The sequence below is a fragment of the Cajanus cajan genome, chromosome 10 (assembly GCF_000230855.2).
Source record: "Cajanus cajan strain Asha chromosome 10, NIPB_CcT2T_4, whole genome shotgun sequence".
NCBI lineage: Eukaryota > Viridiplantae > Streptophyta > Magnoliopsida > Fabales > Fabaceae > Cajanus > Cajanus cajan.
This window is the reverse complement of record NC_138526.1, coordinates 43,104,701-43,123,768: the sequence shown is the minus strand read 5'-3', so window position 1 is coordinate 43,123,768 and position 19,068 is coordinate 43,104,701. Positions and strand designations below refer to the sequence as shown.

The following is a 19,068-nucleotide window of genomic DNA, read 5'->3' as shown; positions in this document are numbered from 1 at the left end:
AGAATGTCGGAATGTGCAATGCTGGTAACATGTTTTCTGATTTTTATGATAACCGGGTCTTTACTTTTTGCTTTTTTATTTTGTTGCTACATTTTTAGAGGTGCAAGTCCGGGGGTAAGAGAGGGAAAAACCGGCTTTAAGGCTTGAATCGATGCAAGGATTGCGTTTGATTTCCTAATCATATTCACTGACACGGATATTTACGAATGTGTGTTCATGAAATTAGAATTAATTAGCGTATGCATGGATTATATTTTGGCTTCACCAAGTATATGAAGATTTGATTATCACTCTCTTCCATTGTTTGGATTCTATACGATCCCTCCTGTTGATTCCTTTCTGAACTTTAAAGCAGCTGACTGTATCAATATGTAAAAGTAATTAATTAGGATGTGTTTAGACAAACATCTTTATAAATATTTATAAAATATATATATATATATAAGAAAAAAAATAAAATAAATTTTTCTATGAACTATAATTAGTTTATATACAGATTAAATAACAAATTTTGGAGAATTTAACATGGTAAAAACTATAAATTAAATTATGAATAAGTTAATTTTACCTTTTAGAAAAACTTGTTTCATTTTTTTTTCTAGAAGTGTTTGATTAAGATATTGATTGTTTGAAATTTTTGTACATAGTTTGTAACTAGAATTGACCTCAAATATGCATAAGTAAACTTAGCAAAGGAAAGTATCTTAGACTTCAATCATCTATTTGTTAAATTACAAACTAATTGAATTAGGAACGTAAGATGGGGTAAAATTCTTGTAGTTTATTTATATTTGATGTAACCTAATTCTTAATAATAATAATAATAATAATAGAAATATAGTTGTGTGAATGTTTATTCTCTACTTTTAAAATCTGGTCGCTATTGCTAACAAAAATTATGTTTACAACAATTTATTGAAGTTTAATTTTTAGTTACTAATCGTTTTATTTTTTTACATTGTTAACTAATAAGAAGTTGCTCATGAAATCTATCAACTTGGTGCAAGAGGATATTAAGCGCCCCTTCTGTGTTATGTCTAAAGTGTGTGGGTATCTTGTAAAAATTGCAAGTGGAGTAATAAAATTAATTTGTTGAGTATATTTGTGGATGTAGGCAAGAAGTGTTGAACCACGTTAATTTCTGAGCTTGTTTCTCTATTTTTGTTTCTCTCATATGTGTGTGTGTTTCTGCTATTGAAGTTTTCTTTTCCTACCCAACATTTTGATCAGTTAGGTTTAGTGTTGGTGACTCAAAACCTGCCTAAATCACACTGTGCAGGGATGATGATGCTTGAAGTTGAAGGATCAGTTGACAATTGACATTAATTGCTGCGAGTTGAAAACCATGTTTTCTTGCGGGTCTCCTATACCAGATATGGAAAATGAATTATTTGGTAAAGCAGTAAGCACAAATTAATAGCAGAGACACTTGTGGTGATTTGTCAAGATCATACAGTAACATGTCCGAGAAGAACTTGCATTCACCATTGCCAGAGCCAGGGACTGAAAGAGATGAAGCTGCACTGAAGTTGCAAAAAGTTTACAAATGTTTTAGAACTAGGAGGCAACTTGCAGATTGTGCAGTTCTTGCAGATCAGAGATGGTAAGTTTCAATTTCAATACATGCATTTATTAGGAGAACATAATATTGGAGTTTATGTAAAAATTTAAGTCAATTGTGTGGAAACATATATTTTCAGATTAAGGAGTCTAGGAAAGATTTTATGAAAGAATTTGGAAAGGAATGTAACAATTATTATATCTCTTGTACCTGTAGAATCTTTATCAAACATTTTGGTGTTCATAATTTTATGTGATTATACTACATTTTTGTTTATAGGTGGAAGGCTTTGGATTTTGCTGAACTAAAGTGCAGTTCCATATTATTTTTTGAAATTGAGAAACACGAGACTTCTGTTTCACGATGGTCAAGAGCTAGAACGAAAGCAGCAAAGGTAAATTTCCTTTCATATGACTTGTATCATAGTATGTTGATGTTGTGGGTTGAAAGACTACCAAGTAACTTTTTTGTTCTCGTTTTCCTTATATTTAATAGGTTGGAAAGGGTTTATCTAAGGATAGGAAGGCTCGTAAACATGCTTTGGAGCACTGGCTAGAGGCAGTAAGTCAGAAAGCTAATTAAAGTGATACAACTCAAAAGTCAAAACTGTTTGTTTAATTTCTCTAACTGGTTTTTAAGTGAACAGATTGACCCTCGGCATCGTTTGGTCATAATCTTCAATTTTACTATGTCAAATGGCTTCATTGTGATAGTAATCAACCTTTCTTCTATTGGTAAGAATGTAAGATTATAAGATAAGGCATTTGTTGTTGAGGTTGTTGTTAACCAATAGCCTTCAATCAAAATATATCTATCAATCTACTTGTGTAGGCTTGATATAGGAGAGGGCAAGGAAGTGAGTTGTGAGAGATGTCTTAGATCAAAGCTTCAGCAACAATGCATCAAGTATTTGGGTCCTGTGAGTTTTTTCCCCTTTAATATCACTTTTTCTGTCATCAACATGGATCAATCTCATTCTAAAGAGATTGGTCAAACACTAAATTTTGAGCAGGATATAATTAATTCCTAAAGAAATCAATGAAAACTCCAGTTCTATCAGATAGCTTAAGTGTCAAGCAACATGCAAAAATAATTTAAAGTGTTGTATCTTTTGCAGGTGGAGAGAAAGAATTATGAAGTCGTTATTGAGAATGGGAAGCTCTTCTACAAAGAAAGTGGGAAACCTGTTGAAACAACAGGAGATAATAAGTGGATTTTTGTTCTTAGCACATCCAAGACTCTTTATGTAGGGAAGAAGAAAAAGGGCACATTCCAACATTCAAGCTTCCTGGCAGGTGGAGCTACATTATCTGCGAAGATTAGTGGCGGAGGATGTTCTTAAGGTATGAAAGATAAATATATCAAGCTTTTCATAATTTGCTTTCTATTTTGCCATTATTTGGAATACTGACAGTAGACTTTTTTTAACTCCAAAGGCAGTTTGGCCTCACAGTGGACATTATCTCCCAACAGAAGAAAATTTCCAAGAATTCATGTCATTTCTTAAGGAGAATAATGTGGATCTTACTGATGTCAAGGTAAAGGATGACTATGCTACATATAAGACAGCATGTTTCAATCAAATGGACAATCTTACTCATTCATCGTTTGCATTTCTTCCATCCATTGTGTGCATGGTAGGAGAAAATTAAAGCTAGATTAACATAAATTCACACTCTTACTCATTATTACCTCTTGGTTGTTAACTTTGGATATAGAGTTACATATAGCTGCTAACTTCAACCATAACTTTTTATTAGACAATTAGTTAATTGCCATTTACATTATGTCTAGAATTTATTTTATTTTTTTCTGGAATGCTAGTTGTCATTTTCTTATATACAGAAAAACCAAAATGAAGAAGATGTTGTAGCCAACATGATCTTTGATCTTCAATCACGAGGTAATATTTCAGATTCAGTGGCCAAGTTATCTCCAATTCCAAAGGTTGAAACAGAAAGTTCCAGCACATTAGCCAAAGAGCTACTTGAGTTGAGAAGTGAGGACTCTAATAATGCTGATTCAAAATATGATCCACCCTTGTCAAGATTGTCTCGACGACTAGGATCAAAAATAGCTAGACTTGAAATACCAAGGAGAGGCAATGTGTCAGATATTTTTGGAGAGCAAGTACATCCTCCAGAGTGCCAATTATATTCTCAAGATGTAAAATCAGACTGTGGTGATGAGACAGCAGAAGAATCAATTATTGATAATTATGAGGAAGATTTCATGGTTCCCAAATCAAACTTGTTTGTTGAAGATCAAGATCAAGATAAAGAAGAAAATTGTATTCCAAAAGAAAACATAACGAAGAGGATAGATTCACACAAAGGAATGAAATCATATAAGTTGGCTCATCACTTGAGCACCAAATGGACAACAGGTGCTGGTCCTAGAATTGGTTGCATGAGAGACTACCCTCAAGAGCTTCAGTTTTTAATTCTGGAGCAACAAAATTTATCTCCAAGAACATAACGGAATCTCCATCACCCCAGACCCCACCATTGTCTTGCTTCAGCACTCCCTCGTAGTGCTTTTCCAATTCCTTCGGCTCATTCTCAAACCCTCTAAGTGCTGTTTTTAGGGTGAACATTGTTGATAGAAAGTCAAGGACTAATTTCTCGAATCAAATCCTTGATCACGTGCTTAAGAAACAATGTTGACCTTTTAAGTGCATGAAGCATTAGCAACTAGTACATGATTATGAACCGACAATACATAGGTTAAATGATGATACTTTTGATGCCATTCTTTAAACCTATATAGTTTTTGTAGGTCTTGTGGTGCATGAGGGAACAGAATCTGGTTAAGTTATTTTATCTCCAATCTAGATTGAAACAATAGCATCGTTCAAATCATTATAATGATATGTATCATCATAGTTATACAGCAAATTTTCTTTGGGTATAGCTGACTCCATTTGTGCCACCTTGAAAGTATGCATCAGTAATAAGATGAAATAGGTAAAGAAGCAGACTAACTTGATTGTTAATAAACATAAAAAATGTTCACCGAGCCTTTTCGATCTCTAAAATCCGTTAAAAAGCACGCCGATTGGTTAATATTACAAAGCTTATGCGAATTAGAGTTGTTCACGAATTCAAGTTATCCATAATTTCGATCGCGCATCATACAGAAAAAGAAATCAAATTGGTCCAGATAATTCATTTAAAGTTTCAATTTTTTAATTTAGAGAAGATGAAATTATCTGAACAGCCAAATGTTACTCAGAAATATAATTTATTTCCTTTATCTCTTTTCTCAAATTCGACAATGATTTGTCATTGTATCACCCACAAAATCTGTAAATTCAACATGTTCTTTCTATGGTGGCTGTTTATTCTCCGATGAAAATAAGTTTTTATATTCATTTGGCAAAAAGGAAAAAAAATCGAAAAACTATTTGTCATAAAATTGCATTAGTTTTACTTTTTTTTTTTATCAAAATTTAAATCTTATCATTATTTTTTTTTTATATTTTTTATCCACGTATGACTTTAAATGTTTGCTAAAAATTTATGAAATCCTTTAAAATTTTATAAATTCATAGTGCCTTTTCAAATCTTATAAATTTATTAAAATATAAACTATAAACCTTATTAAAAAAATCTCTTAAAAAAATATTTTATAAGTCATTGTTCATACCCTAAATCCTAATTCTGTTATCCATGAATTCACTTTTAATTCTCTTATCCATCAACTTTTTCAAATAATTTTTTTTTCTTATTTTTACCATTTATTGATAATATATAAATATATTTAATTTGCGACAATTAAATATTTTAAGTTTTAATTGAAAAAAAAAGAATACTGAAACTTAGTATGATCAACCAGTACGGATCCTCTAAAATACAATAATAATTAGAGTTATGTTTTACTTAAATAAAATGAAAATAACAAATGTATGTAAAAAATTGACCACATGTGACTAGTTCTATTGTTTAAGTGTTAAATGTACAAACTATAACTTTCAAAATCGGATCAAATATGTCGCCAACTTGTTTGATTTGTTAGGCTGATTTTACGGTCAAATTAATGAATTTATGATATTAACCTTTGGGTGATATAATTAATGATACACTATTTAAGTAAAATATTTTTAAGAGTGTTAAATGTAAGATTATTCAAACACATCATTTTCATGTGTGTGTAAATGTCTTCACACTAAGATAAATGATTTCTTATTAAACATATATGAATGTAATTATTTAATATTTTAGTGATTATAAAATAATATACTCTATTATTATATAATTAATTTAAATAATTTATATGATATATTTTTAATTTAAAATTATATATTAATTTATGTGGTTCATTAAGCCTATAATTTGATTATTATGTTATTATTATATTGATTATAGTTTTTTTTTAGAAGTTTCTTTAAGATATGATATATATTTTATTGAAATTTCACTAGTGCAAAAAGAGCATTTTACGTCACTTAAATTACGTCAGAATAGGTCAACGTTGACGTTATAAAAACGCGGTGGCAGAATGGTAAATAAAGAGAAGCTAATTTACGTCGGCCTGGTGGGGGTCCGACGTAAATTAGCAATTCTACGTCGGAGCAGTATAGAAGCCGACGTAGATTTGCTAATTTACGTCGGATCCCCACCAAGCCGACGTAAATAATCCACTTCACCGCACTTAAAAGAAGCTTCACACTTGCTGGAGGAGATTTGAAGATTTCAAAACCTTCCTTCTCCCGCGCGTTGTGTAAATCTCTCCGCCTCCTACTCCTGCGCGTTGTGTAAATCTCTCCGCCTCCTACTCCTGCGCGTTGTGTAAATCTCTCCGCCTCCTACTCCCGCGCGTTGAAGATTTGAAGATTTCAAAACCTTCCTTCTCCCGCGCGCGTTGCTGGAGGAGATTTGAAGATTTGAAGATTTGAAGATTTGAAGATTTCTGACATTTCATTCTCCATTCATACGACAAATGGGTGAGGAAGCAAAACTTTCTGTTGACATTGTGATTTCCTAGTAAAAAACTTTTCTTGCTGATAATGTTATCCTAAATGTGTATTTTGTACTTATTATGTGTGTTCCTTTTTATATTTTGAGTAGGAACAACCAGAAGAGAAGAGAAGAGAAGAGAAGCCAGAGAAAAAACTAGAAGAAAAGCCAAGTCCGGGTTACAGAACGGGCCGTTCTGCTTGCAGTCGTTTTTCTTTTTTTTAAAATTTTTTTACTTTTTACGTCGGACTTGTCATGTCCGACATAAATTTACGTCAATTTTTTACGGGCGACATAAATTTACGTCTCCAGCTTCTACATCGGAGGTTTTTCTGACGTAAAATCCCTAAAAATAACCGACATAAATTTACTATTCTGTACCAGTGTTTATAAATATAAAATATATGACATGAATATTTTTTTAAAAAACTTAATAAAGATCAAGTTATGAAATTGAATTAATGGTTCCTCAATTCAATCTCTAACTTATTGCTCTAATATCCTAATCAATTTGAGTATCAGTTTGATTTTTAAAATATTGGTACAAACGATCATTTTATTTTACCAAATATTTTATCATCATATTTTTAAGGTTATGCAGTCGTATTCATAAGCAATATTTCATTTACTTTTTTCTTGTTTACCAAGAGTTGGAACCCTCAGTTTAGGTAAGCCTATATTTATTTCTATTTTTTTATATTATTTTTTGTTTGGAAAATCTTAAATTCATGAATAAATCACTTATTTTACCTTTAAAAGTGTTAGGCGTTGTCATTCTATTATATGTTTGGATTGACATTGGTTTTGTGGTGAGAATCGCAAAAATTACATATTTTAATTTTTGCTTAAATATGTTCAAACTACTTAAGTTGATTAATTTTCAGATTATTACTTATTAAAAAAAATTGTTTTAAATACTTGACTATTTTTTTTTTCAATTTAGTACCTGATGATAGTCTCTCTCTATTAAGTGATGACGTGGTTGACGGACTGTCATGCCATCACCCAGCAGTATTTGTCGTATCATCTAAATGTCCACCTCACTCTCTACATCATTGGCCACGTCAAATTTAAATTTTTTTTAAAAAAATTGTTTCTCGATTTAGGTTTTAAGGTTTGGTGGAGGTGTGGGTGTTTGTGGTGGAGGTGTGGGTGTTTGTGGTGGAGGAGGGGGAACAAGGTTTCATGGTTGAGACTGATAGATGGAATGTTGACTCTGCTAGGCTAGATTTCTAGCTTCATGTAGGCTCTTGTAACACCCCAATTTTTTAAAAAAAGTATTTTTGTAATTAATGGCATTTTGTAATTTTAATAAAGGAATAAGGGTATTTTTGTAATTTTATTATTAATGGCATTTTCGCTATTTTATTAAAGTTTGAGGGGTAAAAGGGTAACTTGGAACGGGCTGTTCCAAAATTGGAACGGGCCGTTCCAAGCAATAAAAATATACTGAAATTTCAAGTTGAGAACGGGCCGTTCCGGAGGGAGAACGGGCCGTTTTGTTGAGATTGAGAACGGGCCGTTCTGATTTCAGAACGGGCCGTTCTGCTTTTTGGGAACAGGCCATTCTGATTTTGGAACGGGCCATTCCAATTGAAAATTTTGCCCACGTTTGAAGGATCCGGAACGGGCTGTTCCGAAATCAGTACGGGTCGTTCCGGGGGCGTCAGATTGCCTATAAATAGGAGGCAGGGGGCTGTGAAAAATCATACAGCTAGAAATGGAAATTTAGAGAGAGAAAGAGAAAGAGAGAGAGAGAGAGAGAGAGAGAGAGAGAGAGAGAGAGAAAGAGAAAGAAAGAGGGAAAGAGAGGGAAAGAAAGAGGGAATCCAGAGGGGGAGGTTCTGCTCAAGTTTTAGCTCCTACTTATCCAGGTAAGGGGGAGGAGAACCTTATCTCTTTAAAATTTTATCTACTACTATTTTTATTTATTTATGTTATTTTTTATGTATATTTATTTAGTGGGGTGTCCGTAACCTCATTTATTTGCTTAACATTATTAAGGTGTTCATCTTTTATATTGTTTAATTATTTTATAATGATTGTCATTTTATTTATATCATTGGTATTCTTAATATATTATTTTTACATAGATATATTTATTGTAAATATATTTATAATCAACTATGTTATAGTTGTGATATCTTGGACTCGTTTTGTTGTTATTTCTTCACGTATTTATGAAAATAAATATTGTTCTATGGCCATAGAAGATAAAGTTTGAATTATTTGTAGCTGGAGGTTTGACCTTGGGGATTTAAATGAGTAAAGAATGAAGATGAAATATCCTATTGTTGGTTAAGGTGAAATATCCTTTTATTGGTTGATATTTTGATGATGCTCATTTATCCTGACTAGCCACTACAAGTATAATTCAAATTTTATTGTATCATGAAAATCTAATATATGAGTTGTATATATATATTTATATTTATATATATACATATATATATATATATATGTTTAATATTGATTATAAATAATTCTGTTTATTCTTTTGAATTATTGTATTTATTGGATATTGTTCTTACTCCTCTCTTTTCTTTGTTTTTATAAATTAAATATATTACAAAATAGATGGATCTACTTTGGATTCCAGATCATTTTGCAGTTGTTATAGCTGTTGTCTTCCTTGGAAGGAATTGGAATGTGGAGGCTATTTGATGAATCTATTACAATTTTTGTAAATTTATTTTCACTATCAATGTAAATATTGTAATAAAAGTGAAAGAAAAATATATTGTGTAAAATAATACATTATTGTAAATATTTTAGAACGATATATCATGTATTAAATTCAAAAAATATGATTGTTTTTTACCTTTATCTTTATTAAAAAAAATATTGTTAACGATATAATTGTGAAAATATTATATAAGAAAATATATAATTATTATTATATAAATTGGGCGTTAGAATCGGACGTTACATTAAGTGGTATCAGAGCAGGTCGATTCAATCGGCCGTGAGTTATGAGTTTACCGTGCTCATTTGGTAGAGTTTATAGTTTTAGCGAATGAATCCAAGAAGGTTTTGAATGTTTTGATAAAAGGTTCAAGTGTACATCTCTGTTATTTTATTTTACATGATTTGGAAGTTATAAATTATTCCTAACTAGGAGGCACTGCCACCTTTACTGGAATCAATTTATATTTCCTTTATTACTTTTAAAATCTTATTATATGATTTATTATATTTGATGCTTATATATTGATTTTTTATGGGTTAGGTTGAATAAGGGTTTTATTTTAGTTTCTAAGTTCTTTGTGCTAAATATGTAAGTTATTTTGGTTTAGGATCGTAGGAAGAAGCTTAAATAATGGTTTGAAAGTGTTTTAAGGTATTTTTGGGGCTTTAGACTTTGGTACGCTCTTTTGCTGATCTATGCAGGAAATGTCTTAGCTGCAGTTTTATTGTGCCAATATAAGTATTATATTGATAGAGTATTATATTGATAGAGTTGAATTTTATGATCTTCATAAAAGTTGTAATCTTGGATGTTAATTTGTCAAGGGCACCAAAATTAGGTACAATGGAGATCTAGAACTTTCATTATGATTATTTTAATGAGCAAAGGTCTATCTATTAGCGCTGATTATATCTATTATAATTCTTGAAATTTTAGCTAAGTATATATGATCATTTTAGAATTTCAAGTCTTCATAAGAGTGATAGCTTATCCTGTTAGCTTTCTTTTGGTGATAGGTTTGAGATCATTTGGATGATTATAATTTTCTATGTATCATTTTCTTTGATAGTTGTTAAAGGGATATATATGTTATCATATGATGTTTGTGAGTTATTAGGAAATCAATTTTATTCTGATATTCTGAGGTGTTGTATTGTGGATCAAAAGTTTCTTTAAGGTTGTATGATGTTATGGGGAAAAAGGTTGTTCATGTACAGGCTATACGTAGTAAACGGTAATTGATTCATACATGCTTAAGGATGGTATATATGAAGGATTAAAGTAAGTATTTTGATATGATTTGATATGCATGTATGTTGATATGTGGATAGATAACTTTAGGGATCAATTAATGAATATTTGTGTGTTTAGTGAGATTGACCTTAGGATGTGATATCATCATATTGGAGTTAAGGGTGAAGATATATCCAAGACAACATTACACTAAGTTATCTAAGTATGAATTTATATTGTATAAAGTGAATTTTCTAGGTCTTGTAATTTCTAGTGGAGATATGATATAGATCTATCTAGAAATTGTATTTAAGTGGGAGATACCTAAGTCAATTAGTGAGGTTAAGAGCTTTCTTGCATTAACTTATTAATATAGGAGATTTATTGAGAAAATTTCTAAGATATCATTACTTTTGTCTGGATTCACCAAAAAGAGAGAGTTGCCTTTATGGAATAGTAAGTGTGAAAGTAGTTTTTAAACTCTTAAGGAAATATTGCCTAGTGTTAAGATTATCGGATTTTAGTAAGTGTTATGTGTTATATAGTGATGTTTCGAAAACGGGTTTGAGTGGATCGTTGATGTAAGAAGGAAAGGTAGTAGCTTATATTTCTAGGTATCTAGGTATGAAGAAAAAAAAATTCATGAAAAAAAAATTACCTTACCCATAACCTTGAATTAGAGATTGTAATATTTACATTTAAGATTTTGGAGACATTACTGGTATGATTCTAAGTTTGAGATATTTAGTGATCATAAGAATCTTACACATCTGTTTGATCTAAAGGAGTTGAATATGAGACAAAGAGATAGTTGAAAACTGTTAATGATTAAGATTTTAATTTTAGTTGTTATTTGGAAAAAGTCAATGTGGTAATTGATACTTTGAGTACGAAAGCTCTATATATATCTCCTCTTATGGTTAAAGGGATGTATCTTTGCTCACATTAGAAATTTAAGTTTGACTTGGGTGTAGATGAAATGGTGAAATTAGAGATCTGGTATGTGTACCTAGTGAACTTATGCTTAAGTGTTTGATCTTTGGAAAGATTGTGGAAAGACTCACAAAAGTTAAACCAATATTGTGACAGATGCCTTGATTATGATGATCACTGATATATTATTTTTTATTATTTAAGGATTGGATTTGATTGAAGAATTTAGAAACTTAAGCGTGATGTGTAAGCTCACCCTTAGGAACATTGAATTGAGTATGTTGAAAGGACTAATAGATTAATAGATGTGATTAGAGGACTCATGAGTTAAATCCTTTTTTAGTGAGCTAAGTGGAAAAGATTGGTAGAGGTATAAATAGCTCTTTACGCTTGAAAGTTGATGATGTTTTGAGATTCAAAGATAGAATCTATGTGTTTAGTAATCTCGAATTAAGGAAGATGATCTTAGAAGAAGGACATAAAAGTACTTTTAGTATTCATTTAAGAGATACTAAAATGTATCAGAGTTGTGCAGCGGAAGCATGGCCTAAGGAGAAAAGAGAAGTAGAGGAATTTGGATACTAGTATATAGTATGTCAAAAGTTTGAGGTGAAACACTAGAGTCTTTAATATTTTTTACAGTCTTTAGACGTCCTAATTTGGAAATAAGATTCTGTATCCATGGACTTAGTTGTAGTTATGTATGATATTCTTAAGAAATTTGATCTTATGGATAGACTTACCGAGTTTGCGCATCTTGTACTTATGAACATTAGATATTTCTTAAAGAGATTGATAGATTTGTGCATCAATAAGGTAAAAAGTGCTACATGGGAATTAGAAAGCAAGATGCGAGAAGCTTATCCATTTCTGTTTTCAGGTAAATTTCGGGGACGAAATTTCTAAAAAGGAGGGGAGAATTGTAACACCCCAATTTTTTAAAAAAGGTATTTTTGTAATTAATGGCATTTTGTAATTTTAATAAAGGAATAAGGGTATTTTTGTAATTTTATTATTAATAGCATTTTCGCTATTTTATTAAAGTTTGAGGGGTAAAAGGGTAACTTGGAACGGGCTGTTCAAAAATTGGAACGGGCCGTTCCAAGCAATAAAAATATACTGAAATTTCAAGTTGAGAACGGGCCCAGAACGGGCCGTTCCAACAAGGAGAACGAGCCGTTCCGGAGGGAGAACGGGCCGTTTTACTGAGATTGAGAACGGGTCGTTCTGGTTTCAGAACGGGTCATTCTACTTTTTGGGAACAGGCCGTTCTGATTTTGGAACGGGCCGTTCCAGTTGAAAATTTTGCCCATGTTTGAAGGATCCGGAACGGGCTGTTCTGAAATCAGTACGGGTCGTTCCGGGGGCGTCAGATTGCCTATAAATAGGAGGCAGGGGGCTGTGAAAAATCATACAGCCAGAAATGGAAATTTAGAGAGAGAAAGAGAAAGAGAGAGAGAGAGAGAGTGAGAGAGAGAAAGAAAGAGAAAGAGAAAGAAAGAGGGAAAGAGAGGGAAAGAAAGAGGGAATCCAGAGGGGGGAGGTTCTGCTCAAGTTTTAGCTCCTACTTATCCAGGTGAGGGGGAGGAGAACCTTATCTCTTTAAAATTTTATCTACTACTATTTTTATTTATTTATGTTATTTTTTTATGTATATTTATTTAGTGGGGTGTCCCTAACCTCATTTATTTGCTTAACATTATTAAGGTGTTCATCTTTTATATTGTTTAATTATTTTATAATGATTGTCATTTTATTTATATCATTGGTATTCTTAATATATTATTTTTACATAGATATATTTATTGTAAATATATTTATAATCAACTATGTTATAGTTGTGATATCTTGGACTCGTTTTGTTGTTATTTCTTCACGTATTTATGAAAATAAATATTGTTCTATGGCCATAGAAGATAAAGTTTGAATTATTTGTAGCTGGAGGTTTGACCTTGGGGATTTAAATGAGTAAAGAATGAAGATGAAATATCCTATTGTTGGTTAAGGTGAAATATCCTTTTATTGGTTAATATTTTGATGATGCTCATTTATCCTGACTAGCCACTACAAGTATAATTCAAATTTTATTGTATCATGAAAATCTAATATATGAGTATATATATTTATATTTATATATATACATATATATATATATATATGTTTAATATTGATTATAAATAATTCTGTTTATTCTTTTGAATTATTGTATTAATTGGATATTGTTCTTACTCCTCTCTTTTCTTTGTTTTTATAAATTAAATATATTACAAAATAGATGGATCTACTTTGGATTCCAGATCATTTTGCAGTTGTTATAGCTGTTGTCTTCCTTGGAAGGAATTGGAATGTGGAGGCTATTTGATGAATCTATTACAATTTTTGTAAATTTATTTTCACTATCAATGTAAATATTGTAATAAAAGTGAAAGAAAAATATATTGTGTAAAATAATACATTATTGTAAATATTTTAGAACGATATATCATGTATTAAATTCACAAAATATGATTGTTCTTTACCTTTATCTTTATTAAAAAAAAATATTGTTAACGATATAATTGTGAAAATATTATATAAGAAAATATATAATTATTATTATATAAATTGGGCGTTAGAATCGGACGTTACAACTCTCCTATAGAAGATCACTTGAAGAGGGCTTGGAGAGGGGACTTTGGAAAACCCAACCCGTCTACCTCAAAAATGGATAGGTGGGGAGAGAGTCTTAGCCGGATCATGGTGGAAGCTTTCACTACAACAAAATAGATTTTTAGTGGCATTTAATATGATTTTTAGTGGTAATAAAAATTGCTACAAAATTTTTTAGCGGCATTTTCACAATAGTCATTGTATGTAGTGTTGCTAAAACATTTAGCGGCAATTATTCTGAATATTGGTAAAAATCCTTTTAATGGTCGGAAAAAGTATATAACTTTTTGTGACATTTTTTACTTTCTACTCGATGTGGGACTTGTAAGATGAGGATTATCTTTTATTTATATATTTTTTAATTGTCTTATCTCATAATTAATTATTTTATCAATAATCGATGTGGGATTTAGATTTTTTCCAATACACCCCCTCAAGTTTAGGGACTATTGAGTTTGGTAATGGTGAGTAATCTGATACTAATTTAAAATAGAGTTATAGGTCTAACTTAACCCTACAAAACAAACCTATAAGGTGAGAGTTATCATCCATTTATATACTCTTTAATTATCCTATTTCTAGTCGATGTGGGACTTAAGTTTTTTTAAATAAATAATTATCGCTAATAATAAATTTTGGTGTGATATAAATACTTTTTTAATGACTATTATATATTAGTCATTAATATTTTTATTAAATAATAAAATAAAGGTAATTAATTTATTGCCACTAAATAATTGTCGATAATAATCAATTTTGTTGTAATGTTTCCTTGGTTGAGCTATGAACTTCTTATCATCGGTAATGAAGGAAGGGAGAGTGCTCTTACCTTCCCACCACCTGCGGACCTTCCTTTTATAGAAGGGCTTACCTAATGTTGCACCGAGTTAGGACCATAGGGAACCATAGCATAGGAGGATGTGTTAAGAATAAAAAGGCATAAATTTGGGAGCAAATAAACTCTCTGTATTCTCATTCATGTTCCAAATGAAATATTACACTTATTTATAGCAGAAAGAAAAACCAACGTTTGCATCTTTTAAACGCCACTCATAATTAACACCATTAATATTATTTAAGAAAAAATAAAACTCCTAATTTAAGTTTCATAACAAATCTCCCCCTTAAACTTAAATACTTTTCCCATCTCTCATTCTAATCAGCTTCTTGCAATTCTCCAGCAGTGTAGTTGGCAGTGGCTTGGTGAATATGTCTGCAGCTTGAACTCGGCTTCCGACATGCTCCAACTCGACCTTTCCTTTTCTTATCTGTTCTCGGATGAAATGAAATCGGACGTCGATGTGCTTGCTCCTTCCATGATTAACCGGGTTCTTTGCCAACTCGATTGCCGACTTGTTATCAACTCGGATCACAACCACTTCATCTCGGATTACTCCCATATGCCTCAATAAATTTGAAAGCCAAACTGCATGACATACGCTCCAAGATGCCGCCACGTACTCGGCCTCGCAGGTCGACAGAGTTACAATGGGCTGCTTCTTTGACAGCCAAGTAAAAGCCGTATTCCCGAGTAGAAATACATAACCCGAAGTACTCTTCCGATCATCAACATCTCCACACCAATCACTATCCGAGTAACCCACTAATCGGTAGTTATCCGATTTTGAGTAGAAAAGACCAAGTGATACACTTCCTCGAACATATCTCAAAATTCTCTTCAAGGCCTTCCAATGTGTGTAGCTCGGATCCTTCATCAAAGAACTCGGTCATAGTTGTTGTTGATGGTACAACAATGTCCGAGCTGGTTTCGACTTCGATCGAGTTACTCCAACACCATTGCTTTGTTTCCTCTACGTGAACATCTCGGCTTACCACCACTTTTTTGTTATCAGGATCATACAACTTATATGCTTTGGATTTTTCATCATATCCAATAAATATGTACTTCTTGCTCCGATCTTCTAATTTTGTCCTGTGCTGTCTTGGTACTTGCCCATAGGCCAAGCTACCGAACACCCTAAGATGAGAAACACTCGACTTCATGCCACTCCAGATCTCCTGAGGCGTCTTCTCTCCTAGCTTTGCATGTGGACATCTATTTTGCACATAGACTGCACACTGCACCGCCTCTGCCCAAAACTTCTTCGGCATGTTCTTCCCTTTCAACATAGATCGAACCATATCAATAATAGTTCGATTCTTCCGTTCTGCTACACCGTTTTGCTGCGGAGAATATGGGGCAGTTAAGAAGCGCTTGATCCCATGTTCCTCGCAGTATTTGTTGAACTCAACAGAAGTGAACTCGCCTCCTCTGTCAGATCGGACTGCTTTGATGAATTTACTCGTCTCTTTCTCTACCATCACTTTGAATTTCTTGAAGGTTTCAAACACTTCTAATTTCTCCTTCAAAAAATAAACCCATGTCTTTCTTGAGAAATCATCAATGAAAGAGACGAAATATTTCTTACCACTAAATGATTCTGGAGTTATCGGCCCACACAGATCGGTATGGATCAGTCCGAGTTGCTCCTTTGCTCGGTACTCAGAACTCCTTGGGAAAGAAGTCCTCGCATGCTTCCCGATCACACATTCTTCACAGAACTTCTTTTCAAACTCTATTTTAGGAAGTCCAAACACCATCTCCTTTTTCACCAGCTCGGTCAACCCCCTAAAGTGAAGATGACCGAACCTCAGATGCCACTTCATGGCCTCATCCACCAAATCAAGTTGCATGCATTCATCTTGAACTATTTTCAGCTCAAGTTTGTACATGCGATTTTTCTTCATTTCTACTTGGGCAATGAGTCTTCCGAGTTTATCCTTCAGTTGTAGTTCTCGGTCCTTCATCAGAACCGAGTACCCTTTCTCCATTAACTGTCCCATGCTCAATATGTTACTTTTGAGATCAGGTACGTAGTATACATCTCTGATCTCTCCGATTTTCTCATTTCTCTGTTGATACCAGATCGTTCCTCGGCCTTTGACGGCTACTTTTGAAGCATCACCAAAAGAAACGGATCTGAGCTCCTCTTTTGAAAGCATTTTGAATAAATGCTCGTCACCACACATGTGATTACTTGCGCCAGTGTCCAAGTACCAAACTGAGTTATCAGAACAATTCGGTTTGACCTCGGAAGAACAACTCGGTTTAATCTCGGCTTCTGGAATAGTTGTCACCAACAGCAATCCTTCATCTTCTTCCTCGGCATGGAAGTTGGTTGGTTCCTCCCTTTTCTTCTCGGACCTACAATCTTTGGAAATATGACCCAGATTTCCACAATTGTAGCATTTGATCGAGTAACACTCCTTGGCAACATGTCCATACTTCCCACAATTATAACATTCAATATTGTTATTTGTGTTTGATCGTCCACCCCAGGTCTGACCTCGGCCTCCCCAAGCTTGACCTCGGCCACCCCGAGCCTGACCTCGGCCACGCCAGTTCTGTTGGCCGACATACTCATTACCTCGTCCTCCTCTTCCACCACCACCTAGGCCTCTGCCTCTTCCTCGGCCTCTATTATTCTGAGCATAGAGCACCTTCTCCTCCTTTATTGTCGCCTTTGCCTAGAGAACTTGTTCAAGGGACTCCCCCTTCTCCTTCTTATTCTTCTTTCTCTGCTCATACGCCTCCAGGGACCCAGTAAGCTCTTCGACAGTGAGCGTTGACAGATCCTTGGACTCTTCGATTGCACACACTATATTCTCAAAGTCATCTGTCAATGACCTTAAGATCTTCTCCACAACTCGGCTTGAGGGAAGATTCTCTCCATTCCTGTTTAGCTTGTTCACCACGGTCTCCACCCGAGTAATGAACTCGGATACTCCTTCGGATTCCTTCATTCTCATGTTTTCTAGTTCGCCCCTAAGGGTTTGAAGCCGAACTTGCTTCACGCGTTCATCTCCTTTTTTTGCTTTCTCAAGTATATCCCATGCCTCTTTTGAAGATTTAGCATTAGCTATCTTCTCAAAACCCGACTCGTCAACAGCTCGGTACAGCAAATACAGTGCTGCCTTGTCCTTTGCTCGAACAACCTTCAATGCATTCAGTTGGGCATTTGTATACCCCTCGGTAGTCACCGGTTCCTCGTGCCCATTCTCAACCACGTCCCAGTTATCTTGGGAGCCGAGAAGGGCCTTCATCTGCACCTTCCAGTTGTCGTAGTTGACATCTTTAGTCAACTTGGGTAGTGGAATGCCATTAGTTAAACTTGCCATCTCTCTTGAGTGTATACACTCCACTCACACACCTCACAAGACTTTTTGACACTCTTCTCTCGGGCTGGGTACACCACAACACTTTTGCAGGTCGGCTCACACACTCACCTCACGCACACAGCTCTGATGCCAATTTGTTAAGAATAAAAAGGCATAAATTTGGGAGCAAATAAACTCTCTATATTCTCATTCATGTTCCAAATGAAATATTACACTTATTTATAGCAGAAAGAAAAACCAACGTTTGCATCTTTTAAACGCCACTCATAATTAACACCATTAATATTATTTAAGAAAAAATAAAACACCTAATTTAAGTTTCATAACAGGATGTCTAATCCTTTTGCAGCCGCAAGGCTAGCTAATCCTACGCAGTTGGCTCAAATGCCCCTTGTTCTAGAAGGCATATGAGGCTGAATGCTATGTTGAATGTGCGACAAAGAAGGGTGTGAAGGGGTGTGAAGGGGTGTGAAGGTGGGGAGGTTGTGGAGGGTGATGGAAGGGAGGGTGGTAGAGATGGTGGAGATGTAGTTAGAAGAGGAGAATGTGTCGTAGGGTGGTGTGGTGATGATGATGTGAAGGGAGAGGGATGGTTGGTAAGTGAGGATGAGCTTATATAGTTCTATGGCGGAGATTAAGTAGCCTATGAGAGGTGTTGGGTAGAAAACTATTCCTTCCTTCACACAAAAAATTTTGTTTGGCCAACGTGGAGAGTGAGGTGGTCATTTAGATGATATGACTGACACTGTTTGGTGATGACATGATAGTCCGTCAGCTACGTCATCACTTAACAGATGAGAACTAATGTCAAGTACTAAATTAAAAAAAAGTCACGTATTTAAAACAAAAAAAAAAATTAACAGATA

General features: G+C 33.5%; 2 protein-coding genes across 2 annotated transcripts; one reads left to right on the top strand and one right to left on the bottom strand.

Moving 5' to 3' along the window:
• The first annotated feature begins 257 nt into the window (after positions 1 to 257).
• Positions 258 to 3,512, top strand: LOC109807230 (IQ domain-containing protein IQM2-like). The gene is given in 9 exon segments (XM_083065977.1): positions 258 to 1,603; positions 1,841 to 1,955; positions 2,057 to 2,122; positions 2,208 to 2,223; positions 2,226 to 2,295; positions 2,393 to 2,480; positions 2,679 to 2,875; positions 2,877 to 2,904; positions 2,998 to 3,512. Coding segments are annotated over 9 exon segments (939 nt in total). The 5' UTR covers positions 258 to 1,460; the 3' UTR covers positions 3,214 to 3,512.
• A 14,039-nt stretch (positions 3,513 to 17,551) lies between these two features.
• On the bottom strand, positions 17,552 to 18,202 carry LOC145952508 (uncharacterized). The gene has a single exon (XM_083064880.1). The coding sequence runs from the start codon at positions 18,200 to 18,202 to the stop codon at positions 17,552 to 17,554; it is 651 nt and encodes a 216-aa protein (XP_082921006.1).
• Positions 18,203 to 19,068: the final 866 nt, after the last annotated feature.